At 40.3% G+C, this 23575-nt stretch overlaps 2 protein-coding genes across 2 annotated transcripts in view; both read left to right on the top strand.

The window, feature by feature from the left end:
* col14a1a (collagen, type XIV, alpha 1a) overlaps window positions 1-23575 on the top strand; it is a 594115-nt gene that overhangs the window by 538922 nt on the left and 31618 nt on the right. The window lies entirely within an intron of this gene.
* colec10 (collectin sub-family member 10 (C-type lectin)) lies at window positions 1034-17249 on the top strand (the record flags this gene model as incomplete). Its single annotated transcript, XM_083762142.1, has 7 exons — window positions 1034-1133; window positions 6060-6131; window positions 11614-11685; window positions 13947-14000; window positions 15744-15839; window positions 16018-16229; window positions 16989-17249. 7 exons carry the CDS (start codon window positions 1034-1036, stop codon window positions 17247-17249), a joined length of 867 nt encoding a protein of 288 aa, XP_083618268.1.

The raw sequence follows: 23575 nt of genomic DNA, 5'->3' as shown, positions 1-23575 counted from the left end.
ACCAGGAGGCTTCCTGGTGGCGCTATACATTTTCTTATATTACTCCTTCAGATTCTGTCCCAAAATCCCACAAATCGTTACACAGTATTTCTATAGTCATGTGCTCAAGACGGATGTGTCCGATATTTCATATTCCATCCTAATTGGCTAACATATTGCGTTCCAATGTTTGCCAAATGATTGGCCTGCAAACATGTTTAAAACGCCTCAAATCCTGAACACAGCGTGCAATTTACGTAAACATTTTCACACACTTTCCTACTATAGGCGATAGTAGGAGGAATACATATCCCACCCTTTTCACATTGGCTGTGTTTTGTCTCCCTGATCATGACTATATCTTAAGGTTTTTCGTTGGACGTATCACTCTTAACTAATCCTTTATTGATTTAAATGTTGCTCCAATGAATCTGCATTTGTGTCGATTACAAGTATGTTACGTGCATTACACTATATGTATAACATATTACACACCCAATTAAATATGGACAGAGTTTCCACAGGGTTCAGGGACTAAGGAATGCAGTAATCTGTGTTGTTTGACATCACGTCAGCTGGATGATAAGGTTCTGTAAACAAGTTGTGTGTGTGTGTGTGCGTGTGCGTGTGTGTGCGTGTGCGTGTGCATGTGTGTGTGTGTGTGTTTGTGTGTGTGTGTGTGCGTGTGTGCGTGTGCGTGGGTGTGCATGCATGCGTGTGCGTGCGTGCGCACGTGTATGTGTGTGGGTGCAGATGTGGTCTATAAACATGTCCACTCATTAGCTCGGCACTGATCCGACCCTCCATCAATATCTTTTCAACAGATGATATTTCTATACCATCTAAACCAGCAGTCTTTCTTCACTGGACCTCCTATTCAGCAGCAGCCCTTCACACACCTCACACGCTCAGGATCAAGGTACTGTACTATAGTAGGCTATGTGCATAACCAGGACCTTTGGGGAGTTGTGATGCGTCATTGATGACCATGAACTAACGGTGTCAATTGCAGCTTATTGGACTGTGTTAGACTGGTTCGGGAGAGGACACGAAGATGAGAAGATTGCTGGTATTCTGTGTGTTGTCAGCTGTCTGCAGTTATCTCCACGCATCACCAGAAGTCTGTACTAATACCATACTACCTGGATCTAAAGGTGAGACTCTGTGTACAGTGTGTGTGCGTGCCGTGCCGTGCGTGCCGTGCGTGCGTGCGTGCGTGATATATATATATATATATATATATATATATATATATATATATATATATAGAGAGAGAGAGAGAGAGAGAGAGAGAGAGAGAGGGTAGCCTATATGTATACATGCATGTAAAATATTTTCATGAACGAATGTTCAGTGGAAAGTGCAATGTCTTTAAATGTATGACTGGAAGAAAACACCCATAGTGCATGACAGAATGAAATGGGCATCACCATGCATGTAATGTCCTGTAATTTATTGGCTAACAGTTTGCTGCCCGGTAGTCTTTTGGAGGGAATGCCTTTGTCAGTATGTTTTCTGTTTTATGACATCCAGTAGCTTGTTCCGTAACAGCCTCCCCGCTGATTCAGACAGCAATAACCATGTGGAGACAACAGACAGACCTAATAAACTGTACAGTTAACTTCCATTTGTTGATACAGCTTGTAGTTTCGTTCACACTGTCGAAAAAGAACGGCCTCAAAAGTTTGGCCAGAGTTTAACATTTGCCCTTTATCTACACGGTACAAACCACAAGTGTTAATTTAACTCTGAGAGTGTAAATAAACACGCAGGAATTTTGGAGTAGTGTATCCAACTTGGCTCCAGGTCTCTTGAAAAGATTTTAAAGTGTGTTGTCCCCCAAAAGGAAATAAGGAGTTTATTGGGATTTCACCGTATCAAGTTATAGTCCATTCTAAAATGATGGAAGTTTGGTTGTGTTTCATTGTGTTGTGTTGTGTTGTGCTCTTTGGTAAGTTGAACAGAACAGTGATGTGTTGTATTGTGTTGTGTTGTGTTGTGCTCTTTGGTAAGTTGAACAGAACAGTGATGTGTTGTGGTGCTGTGAATTTGGAGCAGCGGTGGCATAAGGATTAGAAGAGCGAAATCTTCCCAGTTCGAGGGTAGGAAAAATCAGGGTGGGTAAGTGAAAGACTAGCACTTACCCCACCCCTAATACCGCTGAAATGCTCTTGAGCAAGGCACTGAACCACAGACTCAGTGGCCAACAATATACTGTCAGCTCCCTTGCAGGTTTTAATGTGTGTGTGCGTGCGTGCATGCGTGCGTGCGTGTGAGAGTAAATCATGCTGTCATCACTGGTACATTGTAATGAATATAGTGTTGAATCATGGTGCAGTGAATCATATTGAAGCGATTCTCTACCTGTGAGCCACAGCCCAGATTGTCAGAGGAGTCGGTAACGATAGAAGTTGGAGATCCATGCCTATCCTATGCAATACCCATTGTATCCGTGGCAGAGTACCTGTTCCACCCATCTGTCTGTGTCCCTTTTATGCCCATATATGGATATTTCTGTATCTGTCTCTTTCCCTTTATATATGGAGGCATGCCCAAATATGAAGTGTTGTGGTGTCAGAACAGATCCAGAGGCCGGGCAGAGGCTTTTGTGCTGGTTCTGGAGTCCAACCTGCTATCCGACGGATTTGACACCGGGCATTGCACTCCCTGTGGTGGTGTGGAACACGTGTGTCGAATTTGAAGTCGGTGGGGAGAACGGTTTTTGAGTTAGTTGGATTACAGACGTACGTACGTACGTACGTACACACGTACGTACGTACGTACACACAGACTTGGTGCACTTAGATAGACTTACTGAAAGATCTAGAAATGACTGATTGATGATGACACTTAAATATAACATTAACAAAGTCCACTTACAGCAACATGTCTCTGTTGCACAAAATCAAAACATTATCGCTTTTTAAGCAATAGTATAACATAATGAAACTGAGTCACACTTCCAGGTAACTCTTTCACAATAAATTGTTTAGTCTTATTCCAACATAAAACTAAATCAGAACAAATATATGCAAGCAGTGAAATACAGTTTTTCCAAAACAATAACGGCTTTCTCAAAACTGCACACAAAAAACTGAAAACCTCACACAAAATGCTAAATCCTGACGTGTTTTCATTAGGTACAAACATATTTTCAAATGACACACACACTGTAACGGACCCGCATTCAAGACTTCTAATGTGAAGGTGCTTTTCATATATGCAAAAACATAGAGCTCTATCTTGTCCTGATTGGGCCAGCTGCAGAGAATCTGGTGATGGGGAATTAGGCTCAGCTGTGATGCTGGGGTATAAATGGTGCCTCAGCTTGCGGAAGGGACACTATGGCAGCAGAGTAACAGAACATATGGTTTGTGGACCATGGACCGTCACCGGATGGAAAGGGCTTAAGGAAGAGGAAAAAGCCTAAGGAACGGAGAGATGAATGGCCAACTTTATTGGAACTAATAGATGCCAAGCAGTGAAGCACATGCCACTTTAGCACCCAGCTGGAAAGGGGACAAGGTGACTTGATAGTTATATTTGGTCTGAGTGTCAAATTTTGTGTTGGTTTTGTTTTGTCTGAGGTTTATTTTCATGTTACATTTTGATAAGGTAGTTTTAAGCTATGCACTGTGTGGATTTGTATGGATGTAATTATGGTTTATGGGATATGTTTTCTATTGATTATTGTCTGATTTATGATACATTTTATGCCTGTTTCTTGTACAGTTCTATGTTGATTTAATAAAAACTTCAAAATCATCAGTTCAGTCTTCAACCTTTCATGGCCAGCTGGGTCCGCTACACATACCATTCATAGAGTACACACAATTCAGCACAACACAATCATAGAAATGCACACATGAATGAAAATGACTTTTGTAAAATGACTTAGTGTAGGCCTACTTTTCCATAGTCAAACATAAAACAGCACACACAAAAAGTTGTATTTAATTTTTATTATAATTTACATTACTGTAAACTGGCCTGATCATCACCCCCCAAAAAAGACTGTAATTTACTAATTTATGCCTGTTATGGCCTGTCTGGCCAGAGGGCCTCATCCACATCAAGGCAATGTTATCAAAGTCCAAGCAGCGTTGGAAGAAACGCCTTGAGTGGCGCATAAAGCCCTGACAGGCCTCCCTTAACTCGCCACAAGCCTCCTCCTTGGCCTGGAGCAGTGTGACCCGGCTCTGTGGGTTCCGTTCATATACCTTCCACCTCCAAGCTGAAAAGAACTCCTCAATCGCATTCAGGGAAGGTATAGAACCATAGACTGTAAAAAATATGGACAAAGCGTTCCCCGGGTCTAACATGAACGTAAAATGAAGCCTGTAATAATATGCTAATTCCTGATGTAAGTCGCCATCTTTCTAGATCCGTTTGGTACCAGCTGGCCATTGGCTGGCTCCGTTTTGTACCAGCTGGTCATTGGCTGCCCAGACAACGAGGCGGGACTTCCCCCCTTCTTCTCCGTTGGTTTTTATTTTGACTCGAGTGGGAGGAGAAGACTCTTGAGTGGGAGGGGAATCCCGATCATAGACTGTAACGGTAGCCACGCCCCTCAGAACATACGCGACTTTATGGTCATTTTTTTAATTAATGGGACCATAATTTTCCAAAAAGAATATTATGACATTAGAAATGAGACTTTAAACTAGTGACTGGAAGAAGAAAGTATTCATGACCATGTTTATTAAGGTAATAGGCCTACAGTCTAGGTGAAGTTGGGCCAAAATACATGGGCCTCTATGGAGCTATGGGGCTTTTTGGGTCCAGTCCAGCGCCACAACAGGCCATTATATGAACTACCGATTTCAAATGAGGCTTCACGAAATATCTGGCTGACTGCCCCCCTGTATAGAACGCAATAATATGGGTGGTGTGTGGGAGTGTAAAGTAGTGCAAATTGTGTCGAGCGATTAAGTACATGAAGTGAAGGTTGTGCAAATAGATTTTTGTGTGTTAACAATCGTGAAAAACTAACAATCGTGAAAATAACGTCTCTCAAATAACTTCCTCAAGTCTTCAACTGTAAATAATGTAAATCTCTAATTGTTAAGTGCAGGTCAGAAAGGGTGCATGGGCCGTGAAAACGTTAAAAGCTTTCAAGTGGGCCCTGATCCAGAACGGTTGTGAACTAACTGTCATAGGGTTTGGTTGTATACTTTTTGGTCGTCCACCCGACAATCCTCTTTTTATTCATTTCTGCTGAATCGTGTTGTGACGCCCATTTGACCTTACCGCCAGTAAACTCTTACAGAAACACAAAGACTGCAGTAAAGTCGTCTGTGTTTATTTAACTCAAGAATGGACGCAGTTAGATCCTCATGGGTCCATACAGGGACTATTCCATGACTATTTCACTATTATAAATTATGAATAATCCTATATAATTACCTACAGTATATCCTATCATAATAATTTACTCGCATACACATACGCTCAGGCAGGCGCACACACACACACACACACACACACACACACACACACACACACACACACACACACACACACACAATTACATACTGGAGCCATGGTCTACAGTGCCTGGGATGAGTCTTGTATAAATAATCAGTTGGGTTCACTAGCAGCTGTCCAAATATACACACAGTCATAGCAGGTCTGACCCTCCAGCTTACTGGACTGTGTGTGTATGTGTGCAAGATGTGTGTGCGTGTCCATGCTAAAATCATATTGTAATAATATAATTTTTCATTTGAAAGTATAAAATAAGGCTTAAGTGATTAAAACCAGTGAAAGATGGCCTGGGCCGTGGCTCAGTGGTCCAGGCACAGGACCGCTTATACAGCGTGTCGTGGGTTCGAGTCCCGATCCCGGCAAACTTTGCTGTGTGTCCTCCCCATCTCTCTCCCCCTTTCCTATCTACTATCTCCTGTCAAATAAAGGCAAAATAAAAACAGTGAAAGACAACACTTATTATGCACTGACTATAGTACAAATATTACAATATAAATAATATCGTCCCAGACGATTCTAGTCTCAAGACATAATAATGCTTTATTGCCCAGCCCTATACGTGACGTTCCATCTCATAAACTGTTTTCTTTCAGGAGACCAAGGTGAGGTTGGTGAGGTGGGAGAGCTGGGCAAACTGGGGAAGACAGGACCTCCAGGACCTCCAGGTATTGACAGCTTTCATTAATCCATCCTGTTCATTGTTGTCCTCCTATCCCTTCATCCATCATTCCATCCATCTAAGTGGACAGATACCGTCTGTTGGGAGAAAAAGAGGAAGTTGGCTGGTTATAAAAATATGCAAGGAGATTTTGCATGGATTGGCCACGGTGGAACCAAATTCATCTTAAATGCATTCAAAATCATTTCCAGACCCTTCTTGACATTCTGTTTTTCTGGGTTATCTGACACTGAGAGACAGACAGTTCTTGCTCTTTACCACAAGGAAAACGAACTTGGCACTGTTCATATCCACATTCATGCTCCACTCCCTGACAGTTCAAATCTGATCTTGTCACCCATATCATACACATCTTAACAGGAAGTCAGTTGACTACATGCTACTGTAGAATAGTATTTTGGACATTTGCAATGCTAATGCCAATGCCATTTGAAATTGCAGTGTGTTACCCCAATAAAGCACACATTATAAAATTGTAATTACTTATTTCAATAACCTGTATAATTTCAATGGAAACTAGAAAAAGTGCCCTTCTGGGCACAGGTCTCCACCAGGATAGGAATGTAGGACATTGCAGCTTGCCTTCATCTGGTGGTTGGATAAAAGGGCAACAAAAGTAAATTATCCACAGATCCGTGCAGTTAGAGGTAAAAACACTTTTCGGCCAGTTATAGCGCCACCTTGAGGCTGAGTTGAAATTGTTCATGTGGCATTTCTTCCTCGGCCTAGTGGGAATGTGCGTGCACAATTTCACGGAAATCACGCGATGTGTTCATGATTTGCAGCATTTTGTTTGAAACTGAGCACTCCTGTGAACTTTGGAAGCCAATCTTAACCAATCAGGATGGATTCTGAGAAATCTGAAAGACCTGTTTTGTTGAATGTCTCTAGAGAGACTGTGTACCAATTTGCGCGATGTTTGGACAAAATCTGTAGGTGTACTGTGCAAAAACTTGTTTTGCACAAAGCGGCCTCCTGGTGGCGCTATAACAGGCCGTTCTGGAAATTTTGGGGCAGAGGTTCATCGTTGACATCCAGGGAGTGTGTGTGCAAAATTTGGCATCGACCGGGTTAACGGTGCCGGAGATTAGCTGCTCACGGACACACACACGGACGGACGGACGGACGGACACACGGACGGACACACGGACGGACGGACGGAGTGCAAAACATACTCTCCCCCCATGCCTTCGGCCTGGTGGAGACAATGAACAAGAAAATATACTGTATTCTATCAGTGCAGAATTGCACAGCACACAATTAGACTATCCTACTTGTCCATTCACCAAGACACGTTTAAACCCTGGACGGTACACTTATTTAAAACGTAGGCCTATTTCACTATAAAGAGCATTATATTGCTCATAAATCCATCACTTATTATCTTCACACATCTCAGCTCATTGCAAAACATGTGAAAATATAGATACACAATCAAATCCATTTGTAGAGTTAAATGAACATTGAACACTGATTTTACTGTGCAGATGTCCATGTTTTGTTATTAGTATTGTGGAATAAAAACTCAACAAAACACTTACAGTTTAGCTGTGGCAGTTAAAACTGGCAAATTGTAGATTTCATATCCATCCAAAAATACTAGGCTTTTTTTCTGAAATAAATTGATGGAAATTATTTGCACATATACACTGTAAAATCCTGCGTGTTCATGGTGAGAGTGAACAAATGGAACCAAATAGACCTGATTTTATTGTATACGCACAGGCATGCATGTACTGTATAGACTATACAAAATGCACTCGAACATGAACTTACACATATAGCCCGCACACATATGCACACGCAAGGCAAGCATGTATGCGCACACACACACATGTTTACACACATACACGCACACACACAATTCCCCATTGTACAAGCACACTTCTCTCATCAGAGTGCGGAAAAAACAAACATCAGGATAGTTTGAGTCTTTTTCCAGAAAGAAGGAAAAGTGGAAAAAAAGGAAGAAAAATAAAATAAACCTTGGCTTCTGCATTTTCAACTTTTCAACTCGGGGGCAACTTTTCAACAGTATGGCAAACCCAATCATTATGGTTTGCTGTGTGTACGTTTACTGTAGGAATGAACACAAGCTCCTATGATGTGTTCGCACTCTATTATGTCAGCAGCTCTGTAGGATGACACATGTGTTCCCCGTCTTAATTTAGTCTCCTTTACAGGAAACGTCCCAACGGTCGTTTACTTTAGCAATGTTTAAAAAAGGCATACTTGACTGTTAATGATGCTTTCAGGGATCCATTTGGGCATCTAAAATAGCTTCTCACTCCAACTTCCCGGGGCAAACAAGCAATTGTCCTAAATTTGTATATTCGTGTAATTTACTATGCTCGAAAACGCTCTTAAAGGCGTGGAGCTTTTTTTCTCTGCCTCTCAATGTTGTAATCAGTTCACCTAGTGAGCGGTAAGTGCTAGTATAGCAGACCAGAGTGTATACTGTATAGACCACTGAATACTGTGTGCCGTTTTGCGAAACCGAATCTGGATGAGGACCTTTGTTATTGTATGTTATTACACGTCTTGTTTGAATGTGCAATTCTGATTGGTAAATCATAGCATTCAGTGGTCTGTTATTTCTCGATAGCAGACCACAGCTATGAAGAACAGACCGTTGCCATGGACATAGACTGAGCACCTGTATCATATCAATCCATGGCACTTTGCCTTTTTTGCCGTATATACAAACACATGATGTAACTAATTTTACAGCTAAACTTCTGTCTGTGTTTATTTCTCAATAGAGACTAACTGCCTCACTATTCATTATCTCTTACCTAATCAACCACAACTACATCCCCGACACTCTTTCTTTCATAATTGTCTCTGTTGTGTTTGATAACACATACTGTATCGGTCATTAAAGTAATAAATGTCAAAGCAAATTGCCACTGCACAATCAGTGTGGTTAGCATTTACAGACTTCTTTGCAATTTTATTGCTGGATTCCGAAGGTTGTATAATAAGTACAGACTGAAAATAAGTACAGAGTCACTGTATTCAAATTCAAAAAGAGGAAACCCAAGAAATGGCTCTAAGGGACTCCCTGGTTGGAATAGTAGAATGTTGAATTATGCCTTTACCCTAGCAGCTGCAGTAGACGTTACAGTTAGAGGGTTGGCCATTATAAAGAGCACACCATATTGATGGCAGTAGACGTTACAGTTAGAGGGTTGGCCATTATAAAGAGCACACCATATTGATGGCAGGGATTGTTATCTGGAAGTTTAGATCGACAGTTAAACTGGCACCTACTGTATCATACATAGTGGAACATTGCATCCATCTTGTGAGAGACTCTAGTCTGTAAATGATATTTTTTCTGTGAGTGAGGTGAGCTGCTTTTGTTCATATGTTCCAAAATCAAACCCCCTCTTGCAACATCTATTCCCACCGTACCGGATGTCAATATAATCAATAAACTGATGCAACACTGGCAATTCCTTCATGAAGAAAAACAAGGCAGAAATAACATTATTACAGGCCTGTATCAGACATCAGTTGTTTGTCAAAGTCTTGGAGTATCTCAGGCATTCAAGTGGAAAATTACACAGTGATACTGAAATCAAACATAGAAGACCTCACACAAAACAAACATACCTCAGAAAGTTCACTAACCACTTACAAAATTGTGTGAGAGAGAAATTAGAAAGAGGGTGAGAAATAAGAGGGAAATGGGGAATTGCAGTGAGACGACTTGATGTTTTTGAATTCTTGCTTGTGTAGGCACCTTGTGTGTCTACTCTGCACCTGTGCAAATGCATGCTGTATGGGAAATTTGTACATGAATATGTGTGTGTGTGTGTGTGTGTGTGTGTGTGTGTGTGTGTGTGTGTGTGTGTGTGTGTGTGTGTGTGTGTGTGTGTGTGTGTGTGTGTGTGTGTGTGTGTGTGTGTGTGTGTGTGTGTGTGTGTGTGTGTGTGCGCATGTGGATGATGTGTGTGTGTGTGTGTGTGTGTGTGCGCGCGCGTGCGATTACACACACACGCGCGCGTGTAATCGCTCTGAAGGCCGTCACTTATTATTTCAAACTCCATCCATTTGCAGCTGAATTATTTCCTGAGGAAAGACTCATTCTGTTCCTGGCAGGAAGCCTCTGCCCTCTCAGACATTTTCCCATAAAGTTTCTCTTTCATATTCTTAACCCTCCTACTTTCACACACTAAGAAATAATATATTGAGTAAGTGCTCACTGCTCATTTATTAGGAATTTGGCTTGTGATGTTTGCACAATATCACAACCAAAGAAATTTAAATACAAATTTAAAACTCATAATGAAGAATAAGTTGTTGTCACGTCTGCAAACATTATGACAGTTGTACCTGCAGACATACACATAGAAATGTGGATGAATCTGATTCAGTAGAAGTAGAACAACAAGTAGGCCTAAACACAAATAGAGAACCATGACAGCGCTGTCTTTGAACAGCGAGTAGGTAATGTGAATTGTCCGAGTGGTAGCCAGGGCAAGGTGGAGAATTGACAGTTGAGTCAAGTCAGAACATGAGCAAAATAGTGTGCTGTACTGTAGCAAATTTAAACAATCACACTGGTAGTCTGGTGCTACACTACACAGGAAAATCCTCCCCAGTGTTAATTTAATTTGGTTGCATGTACACTCTGTAAAAGTAAACACAATTGTTCGGTTAATAAGTCATTGATATTTGAATTTTATTTTGTAAATATATATTTTTTTCCAGGGACTATTTTTGGCTAGACTCAAATCAGTTCACATTTTAAAACAATAATGTATTTTAACATTCACAAACAATAACCATTGTGCAGTAGCAAAGCCAATCCATTTGCACTGATATTATTGATACTGCCTAATCAAACCGAGTCATTTTATATACCTGTTTTGTATTCAAATTACCTGATGAATTCTATGAATACCATCTTGCAATATCAACTTCTGTCTCTATGCAGTCATATTTGTTGCCCAAAACAAATCCCCCACCCCATGTATTAAAATGAACAATAGTAGAGTCATCCAAAGCACAAATTACTGTTCAGAGAAGGTTGTAAAACAATCGCAGGGCTGAGGAGAAATGTCCCAAAAGAATTTAGGAACAACTCATGCAATTTCACTGATGATAATAAGAAAATAATTGGAGTGGAAAATAGTTTGACAAATAAAAAAATAAATGATTATAAAATCATAAAATGCTCTGTAAAAGCATTGTATATAATATTATAAAATGTTACTGTTGAGGTTTCCGTTTAAGAATTTTAGATTAGATTAGATTAGATAAAACATGGATTTAGGGAGACAAAATGAGCATAAGACCACAAGAAATCTATCAATATTATTGACCTATACAGTACTGTATATTAATTATATAATTGCAACTCCGGTTTGTGTTGATTGTATTAAAACATGCTGTACGCAACCATTCTGTTGTCTGACTATGTTCACTCCTCTTTCCTTCTCCCTCCTCATTTCCTGCAGGAATGGCAGGAGAGTCTGGCCTCAAAGGACAGGTGGGCCATATAGGGAAGACTGGGCCTTTGGGAGACAAAGGTATCACAAAGATGCATGGATAATCTTTTGAACCTCTGGAAAAGCTCAAATGTATTGTACAACTCATTCTCCCGCTCTCTGTCTGATCAGGTGATTGCATTTTTTTAAATGTCTGTGACATTGCTTATTCTGCAGTGGTCAGCCCGGAATGAAGGGAATTTCTTTTACCATAAGTGTCATCACCTGAAAAAGATTTGATTCCTTATCATAGAACATTTTTATATGCTGAAACGGTTCTTAATTGTACAGGATGATTTTATCTGTCATGAAAACTGCTAAAACATTGTGTAATTAACGAGTGACAATAGAAATACTACCTGTGAAACGCAAATTGTAGGTGCAACAAAGAGAACAGTGCAGGGGGAAAAAAAGAATCATTCCCTGGCAGAGAATAATTATTTCCATCCATATTTCCTTCTATTTGCCTCCTTGGCAGGCACAATTTATCCAACCATAGACCCTGTGGCTGTTCACCTTTTTGAAGCCCCAACACCTTATACTCCATCTAAAACACAAGCGGTTCTGTATTTAACCAAACTGACTTGAATTTTTACTGCACCCAAATTCCCCTACAACTTAGTCATAATGATGATGGCATTAGATTTAACTCAAATGCCACTTGACTCTACAAGCAGCAGTGATCAATGGATCAAATCTGAACTGCTTTAACAAAACAAAATGTCCCCACTACAACAGGCTACAACACTGCAGTAGTACCTCTGAAGTTTAAACATGAAACAAATCTGATGGGTGGATTGTTATGTGATTGTTATGTGATTTAGGGTTCCAAGAACCCCCTAGCTTTACATTTAACCTCATGTTTTTTGCAGATTAATCCGACTTTGGATCAATACTGAGATTTCTTTCTGCAGCCATATGTTCATTAATCACGTAAAAACTTGCCTTCCTGTTCTGGGCATGCATGTCATTATCTTTCAAAAATTGCAAAAAATCGCAGATCTACAAGCTCACATCGTGATGCATTGTCAGCTTGTAGATAGTTAATTTTTGCTATTTTTGAATTTGGGGATAATTAAGTGGTCACTTTTTGCCACCCTCTTCTACTGCTGCTTACTTTTTAAGCTCTGGATAATATAACCTGTCCCCCACGACTTGCTAACTGTGAACGTGCTCGTCAATGCGTGCAGCCGTCAGCTGCTCAGCACAGGCCTTGGCTCGCCTAGGTCGCACCTCGTGCACCACGTGCCTCAAGGCCTCATGTGATGTAAAGAGTTATCCATGTAAAACCATTCTTTATTCAATTGAGAGTGAAACAAAACAAGTGCTACCCGGTCTTCCCTCCGGTCCATCCTATCTAGCACTCTGGTGGGTGTCATTGTGATTCTTTGCTTTTTTATCCACATTTCCTGGCGGGATAGGCAATCTTAACATTCCCTAGGATGTTCCCAAGTGGGGTAGGGAATGTTAAGGTTATGTGTCTTTTCACATTCCCTGTAACACACACGCGCACACACACACACACACACACACACACACACACACACACACACACACACACACACACACACACACACACACACACACACACACACACACACACACACACACACACACACACACGTATATCATACCCCACAAATATGTTGGGGTATGATATACAATATTCAAGCGTACGAATCACCCAGTTTATGCGGTACAATATCTGCCCTTTTTACTCTCTGTCAAACAAAAACAACACAGGGCAATGTTTGTATTGTAGCCCACTTCCCCTAAATTTCCAACTGACAGTTGGGGGGGGGGGGGGGGTTAAGATTATCGGCCAGGTTCAAGTGCGGACACGTTACATGAGACATGGATATTTCCCTATTGTCTAGTAAATCTAGACTCCCTTTATAGAAAACATCTGACTTTCTAACCAAGATCTGTCTTTATTGAGGTATGTATTGAGGTTCAATAAATCAGATTAGATCTAGTTCACATTGGGTTGAAATCAGCATGTACTGTTCCAGTGTAAATCTAATTTGCGCTTGGAGCTGATTGAGGTACAGTGTAGTGGTGCTATCTAGTGGTAAAGGCTTGTAAATTCTCATCTAAGAACGAAGCATTCATGTCTCAACAAGAGTTGGGGTCATTTCTAATAATAATAATAACAATAACTTGTAATTATATGGCTCCTTTCAAACTATACAAGCTATCCAAACTATTTGCCCAAATTTCTAATATAATTGAGTACATTTTCATTTTCTTGCATGCATTATGTGCATGTTTACATTGTCATGCAATATGTGATTCCTCTCTAGGTGACAAAGGTGACACAGGTTTGGGTGGATCCACTGGATTAAAAGGGAAACCAGGTGAGATGTTGACCTGGTTCACCTACTGTACAGTTGTACGTCTCTAAATGTTACGATGAATTGAAAATAGTGGGCCCTATTGTAAACAAGTGTAATGCTTTATGGTGTAACAGTTTTTGTCTCCACCAGGCCAAAGGCATGGGGAGAGAGTATGTTTTGCACTCCGTCCGGGTGTGTGTGCGTGTGTCCGTCCTTCCGTCCGTCCGTTACCAGCTAATCTCCACCACCGTTGGCCCGGTCCATGCCAAACTGTGCACACACACTCCCTGGATGCCAACGACGAACCTCTGCCCCAAATATTCCACAATGGCCTGTTATAGTGCCACCATGAGGCCGATTTTGGCAAAACACATTTATGTAGATTACTTGTACACATTTTACATCACACAATTCGGTATACACTATCTCCATAGTCATGTGATCAACATGGCTCTGCACCATTTTCCATCTTCCATCCTGATTGGCTTCCAAAGCTCATATGATTGGTCCGTTTCGAACAAAATGCCACAAATCAGTGTGCAATTTCCGTGAAATTATAAACGTACATTTCCACTAGGCCAAGGATGACATGCCACAAATTTTTTTCCAAATCAGTCTCACGGTGGCGCTATAACAGGGCAATTCCTGTTTTTACCTAACCGCATCGATCTGTGTACAAGGTCGTATGCGCACTCCCTAGAGGCCATGGAAAAAACATTTTCCCTGCATCCCTCCACATCTGCCGTTATAGCACCACCATGAGGCCGACTTCTGCAAAACACATATAAGTCGCACAGATTTCTACACCGATTGGCTAAGATTGCCTTCCAAAGTTTTCAGGAGTGGCCCGTTTCGTACAAAATGCTGCAATTGTCCTGCTCATCCAGAATTCTATCCTCAGAGATGCTATGAGTGATCTGGCTCTGCATTTCCCGAACAAAATGAAGAAAATTTTACATTACTCCTAAACATTTTGCACACACACTATCCTCCTGGTGGAGACCTGTGCCCAGAAGGGCACCTTTTCTAGTTTGTATTGAGTTGTGCTTGAAATGTACTGTAATTCTGCAAACTGTTGTATACTCCAATCAATCAATCAATCAATCAATCAATCAATCACACAGTTCCCCAATAAAGTGTTAATTTAACTCTTCCATTGACACAAGTCATAGGCCTATTGTATTCAGATTGGACAAAATAATTAACATTGTATTCATTAACAGAAAGTTACATATTGCTTTAATGTGGCACTATGTAGCTACACTTTAATGCAGCTTTACTGTATGAGTCCATTCTTACACTCAGTTGAATTAGCAGTTAGGATTATTTGCTGTGCATCAATCTTTAATTTATATGACTATTAGTTATCCTGTTCCCTAAAATTAAAGCCCCAAATATTTCCTACAAAACATCACGTTCATCACGTTCACACTGTCTTTGCAGGAGACAATCTAAACAGTAGGCCTACATGTTTAAAGAAGGTTTAATGATTTGTTTATTATTATTATTATTATTTTCATGTGCTAAACATGTACGTTAATAGTCAGTTTTAAACCATAGCTGATCAGGATTAGTTTATGATTACAGTTCAGCAGTATATGTAACTGTATATTACAACTTAAGTGAATAATTTCCAGGAGTGACAGAACACTGTTAAAGGTCTAGTTTTTGACCAACACATCGGGCATGTGATTAACATGTACAGTACTAGAATATGGTGCTACAGAATGCCATACTTAAAGTACGAATCTTTTGATCAATCAGGCACGACGTGTGACTGTGGCAGATACAGGAAGGTGATTGGACAGTTGGACATCAACGTAGGGAAGCTTAGGAATGCTGTCAACTTTGTAAAGGATGGTAAGTCCTGAAAGGTACAGGGATTATACACTGGGGAGACAAATGATGAACTGAATCTGGTGACCTCAGGAGACAGAGGCATTATCCATGTCTATTTATGGCACATTCATTATGTTTAGGTTTTGATTGTTTAAAACACTTTGTAATACATTTCAAGTCTCCCATTTGTCCTTGCCAGTGATCCTAGGGCTGAGGGAGACAGAGGACACTTACTATCTGTTGGTGAAGGAGTCCAGGAGGTTCAGAGAAGCTCTGGTAAACTGTAAGCTAAGAGGAGGCAACCTGGCCATGCCCAAGACCAGACACACCAACCACCTCATAGCAGACTATGTCAATAATGCTGGACTGACAAGAGTTTTTATCGGGTTGCAGGCTCAGACCAAGGACACAGTAAGTCCAGCTGCAGGTCATGTGCAAGCAGGTGCTATCAAGTCCAAGTTGCATTATGCATGAGATGCATATGCATATACATATGCCCATGCACATAACATTAACTAAGTATGCACTGCAGTAAATGATACATAGCTTGCAGAGTTAGTTCAGTAAGATATACTCGAGCGAGTTCATGCAATGCTCAAGGGACATAAATGTATTTGAGGGGTTAATATGCTGCATGCAGCATTACTATGTTGGTGTATACAGTGTTTGTAAGACCCACATGTCATACGCTGATGTGGCAGTCAGATGACCAATTGGGCGGGAAACACCTAGACTGCATGCTTCTTCCTGCCATCCTTCTGCATATGGTTCCGGCTGGTTGTTATGTGATGTTTGCTCCCACCGCCACCCCAGCACCACCGGTGGGCTCTTGTTATTTCTGTTCCCCATGGGGGGGTTGTTATTGTATATCTATCTCCCTGCTCTTTATGTTTAATGATGACGTTTAATTGTGCCGAGCAGGGAGAAAACTGCAGCAGAGCCGAATGCCAAGATAATATATTATATGCACACTTGTTTATGAATTATGATTCTATAATAAATATTGGTTAAATCTATTCGTGAGTTATCTGACTGAACTATAAGTAAGGTATGTTAATTGGTTGCGTTCACAGCTTTTCTATAAGAACCCGTTTTTATGATTTAAGATATTTTCTCATTATTTCCTTTCTACTATCTCTCTCTCTTTGTCACTGTACCATTTCTACTCAGGATGGAACAAAGGACCATGTATATACAGACTCCACCCCTCTGCGGGAGTTTGCAGCTTGGAGTCAAGGGGAGGAGCTGAACCCCGGTCTGGGACCTATAGTCAACTCTAGCTGTGTGGAGCTGCACAGCACAGGCACCTGGGGTCACATCGACTGTGACATAAACATGTTCTATATGTGCGAATTCCCCAAGAGCAGGAGAAGAGGAGGAGGGAGAGGAGGCGAAGGGGCGCCTCCCACAACATTGGGAAGAACTGAATAACTGAGTATTTTCGCTCAAAGGTTATGAAACAATATACTGTATTTGTATATCTATTATTCTGTTAGCTTTATTATTGCTGTTTAGTGTTTACTGTCCACAGTCCACAAATAGAATAGATGCACTGGTATTTTTATTGTCATATGCACAGAAACACAATATTACTATTTGAAAGAAATAATAATTGTAATCAGTGTTGTGGAGTGCATAGTTTAGTTGATATTATATATTGTGCCACAAGTAGCCAAAATACAAGCTCACAATGTGCTGTGATGTGATGCTTTGTTTACAACAAAAATAAAATAAAAACACATTTAAAAGATATGCCCAAAATAGTGATGCCAGGGTCATGTGGTTATGAATGCAGAATCCGGTGAGGTTTCGTCTGCTCTTAATGTCTTATATTAATACAATATAATATAAATACAAAATAATTATATAACTGAAGAGATGTTTGTATACTGTATGCAGTTTATTAGAGACAGGGGATGTCATAAAACAGAGCTGAGCCCATAGCTTTTTGATTGAATACTTTAATAAGTTTGCAAATACAGCGGTACAATGATATAATGATGCTAAAAGGATAATACAAAAAGCCCCCAATGGCTTCCATTGTATTACTAGTATTCAGACAATTAATCAAGAATTGAATACAAATGTCTTGTTTTGTGAAGAAAGACTTTTTGTTTTTGCGACTAATGCAGCATTTAAATGGTCTTTGAAAATGTTATATTCAGACTGATCAGATTTTATTTGTTTACATTTTCATTTTATTAGAAATATAATTATGTTTTTGCCCGATAATTCAATACAAAAACACAGAATAAATTTTGTTTTTATAAACAATTTTCATATTTGACACCTGACCTCAAGTATGTAAATGTAGTTCTTTCAATGTGTTTGTCAGAAGAATAAATCTAACTATAAATGCACCAAGTCTCATGTGTGTGTACTGTATGTCTGTAATCCACGTAACTCGAGAACCGTTCGCCCCACCTACTTCAAACACACACGTCACACAGGGAGGGAGTGCAGTGCCCGGTGTCGAGTCGGACGGACCCACGGTTGTCCAGAACCGCCACAGAATGCCTCTGCCCGGGCCAGCCATAGCTGACAACAAAATGAATATCAACATCCTAATACTGCACTTAGATAGGGAGGGGGGTGAAATTATGACAGGCAGTTGCCGTCATAATATGACCCCCCAGTAAAAAAAAACACTGTTTGACACTCGTGCTTTCCAAGGTGTGATTTGGGGCCCTAAAGATGAATACACAAAGGAATATCAACATCCTAATACTGTCCAATACTTATATAGGGAGGGGGTGAAATTTTGACACCCCCTGTCAAAAAACATTGTGTTTGAAGCCTGACAAAGAACTCCATATATGGGCATAAAAGGGGATACTGCTCACATCACTTCTGACATCTGTACAGAACCGCCACAAAAGTCTTCTGTCCAGGCAGGGGCCCTGCCCAGGCTCCCACGGGCACCACTCTAGTTACTAAAATACAATTTATTTGTTATGCATGATTTTCTTTTCAAACTATTATTCATACTGCGTCCAATTCAGACAATAACTCAGAGCAATTGACAGATAATCTTTATTACTTCTTTGACTACTCTTATTGCTTCATCCTCTTTACGAATGACAATGCAAGAGTTTCACAATATTACCAATTACAAACTCCTGGGAGAAAGGTTTGTGCACTCCGTCCTGAACTAAACAGAGTTTGTTCTGTATCTTACATAAAATAAGAAATATAGACTTCCATCCACATTTAAGTTTTTGTGAATATACTGAAAAACAATGAAAAAACTGTGAATACATTAAAAGATTTTGCCATCATCAAAGATTTCAAGATGATTATCAGATATAATCATCAGATTCACTCTCATATCCACCATGCAGACACAGCAGAGGTCAGCATGAGCTGGGCATTGCCATTAGACTTGGCTTCACCTGCATACTAGGCAGCGACAAATGAATGCTGTGCCAATCTGTGCTATACACTAGTATACTGCAGTCATATAATCAATTTTAATGAACAAAATCCAAATATTTAAATGATGTTGTATTATTGAGGGGCACTAGCCCCTCCTATGTCCAGTGTGTGCAGTGGGGAGTGTTGGCTGATGAATGAATATCAACATCCTAAAACATCCTGATACTGGGGGGTCAAATTGCCATTGACAATGAATGGACAATTTTGAGTGTTTGTGTAATACAAACATTGATGACGAAGGTGAGGACGCAAATTGTGATGATGATGTACGATGATCGTCTTCACACAGATTTGATTGTATACATGTGTATGTATATATATATATATATATATATATATATATATATATATATATATATATCGTTTCTGTCAGGAGGAAACCTCCTAACTCTTGTTTTAATCTCTTAACTCCATTGGGCCCTCAAACTGTCTGCTAAACTAAAGCAACGAACTCCCTCATGCAAGTAATTGACTATATAATGAAGTCACAACACCAACTTTGATGAGGCAGTATTGCTTTGTTTTCAAAATATAAGGTTTTCTTAATTTCCAGATCTTTTTTTCTTTTTTTTTCCTGAAAAATGAACATTTTGGATCATGGAACTATAGGCTATTAACTAAATATGAAAATTATAATAAAAAAGGGATTGTATGCAACTTTCATGTTTACATACATAGATTACATACAGCCCTAATCTCGAATACAGTAGAGTAGAGAAAGGAAGGGAACTACTACTGGCAGGCAGTAGAAATGGAGTGCAGGAAGATCGGCCTCAAGCTCAATGCCAAGAAAACAAAGGTAATGGCAGTCGACACAGAGGACAAAACCATTGCCACTGCAATGCTTGAGCCAGTGGGGTCTGGACTGCCTCAACTAAACAGGACCTGAAGGTCCGGAGAGAACTTGCCTGGAATGACATGGGATGAGGAGAGTGTGGAAATCAGACATGGGAGTTACTATGTGGAGTCTATATACTGCTGTATAGGGGCGGGCTGAGGCATGGACCCTCACAGTCACAGCACAACAGGAAAGCCCTAGATGGAGTTGAAGAATGCTACGAATGGCACTACAGTAGGTGTCACATGGACGGACCGCATCACAAATGTGGACCTCTATGGGGACGTACCACGGGTCACAGACAAGATCAGAGAGAGAAGGATAAGACTGGCAGGGCACTGCGTCATGCACCCAGAACTTGATTAAGTACATTGACTCTGCGGGAGACAACCCAGGGCAAAGCCAGGAGGGGGAAGAGGCGCACCACCTATGTGGACGCACTGAGACGCAACAGCTTGGCCTAGCAACAATGTAGAGCTCAAGAACTTCATGTTAGATATAGGAAAGTGTGGAGGTCAGCGATCCAGGAGTCCCCAGTTGGTGTTGGCTAGACCTCACTCTTGCAGTAAATAACTAACTGAGATTAACTTTCATCTAACACTTCAAATATTATTACTATTTTTCCCTTCTCAAATACTTTTTATCAATACTTGTGCTCCACCTGATGACATCAACTACATAAATACATAAACTTGTGTTATTCTATTGTGCCATCTAGTGGCCCACTAGATGGCACCTAATCTAAAACCATTATTTAGTTAAAACTCACGAATGTCTGATAGATACTAGTGTAACTAAACTAACCATATTACGGTTAACAGAATTGTGGATTTTGTATTGGCCTCTCTTCTTCACTATCTTCCTTGTCTATTTTGTTTTCTTGCTGTAGACTAAACCAAAATGCCATTTTCTTTACTGAAACCAATTAAACATGAATCTAACAAATTAATCAGAATCTGTCTGTGTAATAAATAGTAATGTGATCACAAGAAACAAAGCCAGATTAGCCAAAATATACGTTTATCTAGAAGAACATTTGAAGCATTAACAAAGCCAGATTAGCCAAAATATACGTTTATCCAGAAGAACATTTGAAGCATTAAAACTATCTTTTAAACATGTTTAACAAGGGACTCATTTAATCCAGTTGACCTAACTTGTGATTTCATTTTTGTCAGGACAACAGTCTGAGTATGTTTATAGCAAACACAGGAAAACAAGAAAGAAATTCTAATACACATTTAGTGATAGTGAAATAAATGATATGTTCTAAATGATATGCTGTAATAATATGCTCTATGATTGCAACATAGAGCATATTGTGTAAATCAACCCTTAATCATAAAAAACATTGGGTGGAAGGTCTGTAATTTACACGCACGCACGCATGCATACACGCGCGCGCACACACACACACACACACACACACACACACACACACACACACACACACACACACACACACACACACACACACAAACAAACACACACACACACACACACACACACACACACACACAAACACACACACACACACACACACACACACATCCTGTTACAGGGAGTACAGTTTTGCTGACTGTGGCAGATGATTGGAACCCTTAAAGATCCAGTCCTTAATACTGATATTAATCCGGAAATTAGTTTTCATCCAAAAGATGAAATTTAATTGCCAGAGCTCTAAATTATTCACAAATCTCCCTTTTTAATACATAGCCTCCAATGACAAAACTATTGCTGAAACATAACTAGTGATACAACTCAATATGGGTTGTTATTCACAGAATCAAAATGTCACAGAAGACACACTTTTGGTGCAAATTGTTGGAGTGGTGCTTTAAAGTATTGTTTTCACCCTTATCTTCTTCCTTAAATCAACTGACGAATTGTGCCAGCTGAGTCAGCAAAGTAAAGTCTTACAAATTGGGAAGTGTGTGTACTGAATGGGAAGACAAGGACACAGGTCATTCCAATAGCCGACACTTCCATCGGCCCGAAACGAAACCATGTCAGTGGAATTCAACAGCAGTTTAGGGCAGGTGGACGTAGACTATCTGAATCCAAAAGCTGCTGATGAGAATCTCAAGATGAGACCCTATGGAGATGAACCTTCAGGTAAGAACACACAATTATTATTCACACAAAACCGACAGTTTGGTATAACACTCCCTAATATGAACCCTGTGTCTATGATGCATTATAAAATCAGCTTATAACACTGTATAATTAATTAACATTATAAGAACACATAAATAAAACATTTATCAATAGCACACTATAAACCGTGTAATCGGCTTCTTTCTGGGGTCACCACAGCGAATCATCTGCCTTCATCTCACCCTGTCCTCTGCCTTTTTTCTCTTATACCAACTAACTTCATGCCCTCTTTCTATGCACCTACACGTAAACTTTGATTCAGGTTGTGGTCGGATGTGTAGGCGACGTCCTGCAGCTGTCTTCCTGGGTCTACTGTGTCTGCTGCTGCTGGCTGGGATCATAAGCCTTCAAGTCCACTGTGAGTAGACTCCTCCTGTCTTGCTAATGCGAGCACTCAACTTGACTGAAAGACAAGTCACTGTTTTTGTACTGACTGATTCTATAATTAAAATATATACTCTATATATTCTATCTGACATCCTTTTGCAGACACCAAGGTTGGCGATGTTCATGATTCTGAAATGCGAGACATTCAGACAAAATACAACAACCTGACGGATAAGCAAAATAGATTACAGAACAACTACAGCAACCTGAAACAAGACAGAAACTTGTTAGAGACTAAATACATCAACCTTACAAGGGAGAGACACCAATTGCAGATCAGCTACAACACCCTGACAAAACGGAGAGATGATTCACAGAGCTTCACATCCCTGAGAAAGGAACGAAATGACCTGAGGAACGAGAAAATCCAATTGACAGGAGAGAAAGAGGAGTTACAGAGGCGTTTTGAACTTGTAACTTCAAGTCGTGATGAAATACAGGAGGAGCTCAACAGCCTCTCTCTCAATATGACAGGTAAGCAAAATCCTATTTAAACAACATTGAAGGAGGAATTACTTTTAGAAGCCTATTGCATTTCTCACTTCTTTAACACTTATTCCTTCTGTCCGACAAGGTTTTAATAATCCAAATATATATAATCCCTAGAAAAACCCTGTCGGCAAGGATGGACAAAATTCAATGGCAGCTGCTACTATATCTCCACTTTGAGTGAAACTTGGATCAAGAGCAAAATGGACTGTGAAGACAGAGGTGCTAATCTCGTCATTATAGACAACAGAAAGGAAATTGATTTTATCACCAGATTTAATGACAGAAACTGGATTGGTCTCTCTGACACGGTTCGTGAGGGGAAATGGACATGGGTGGACGGGACTGATCTGCAGGTAGGTGCAGGATTTTGGCAGAGAGGGGAACCTAATGATTCTGATGATGGTGAGGACTGTGTTGAGCTGTCACGCAGTGGCAAAGGATGGAATGA

The sequence above is a fragment of the Protomyctophum parallelum genome (genome assembly GCF_964188405.1).
Source record: "Protomyctophum parallelum genome assembly, chromosome: 3".
Classification (NCBI taxonomy): domain Eukaryota; kingdom Metazoa; phylum Chordata; class Actinopteri; order Myctophiformes; family Myctophidae; genus Protomyctophum; species Protomyctophum parallelum.
The sequence above is the reverse complement of the archived record's forward strand: the minus strand, read 5'-3'. Positions and strand labels throughout refer to the sequence as shown.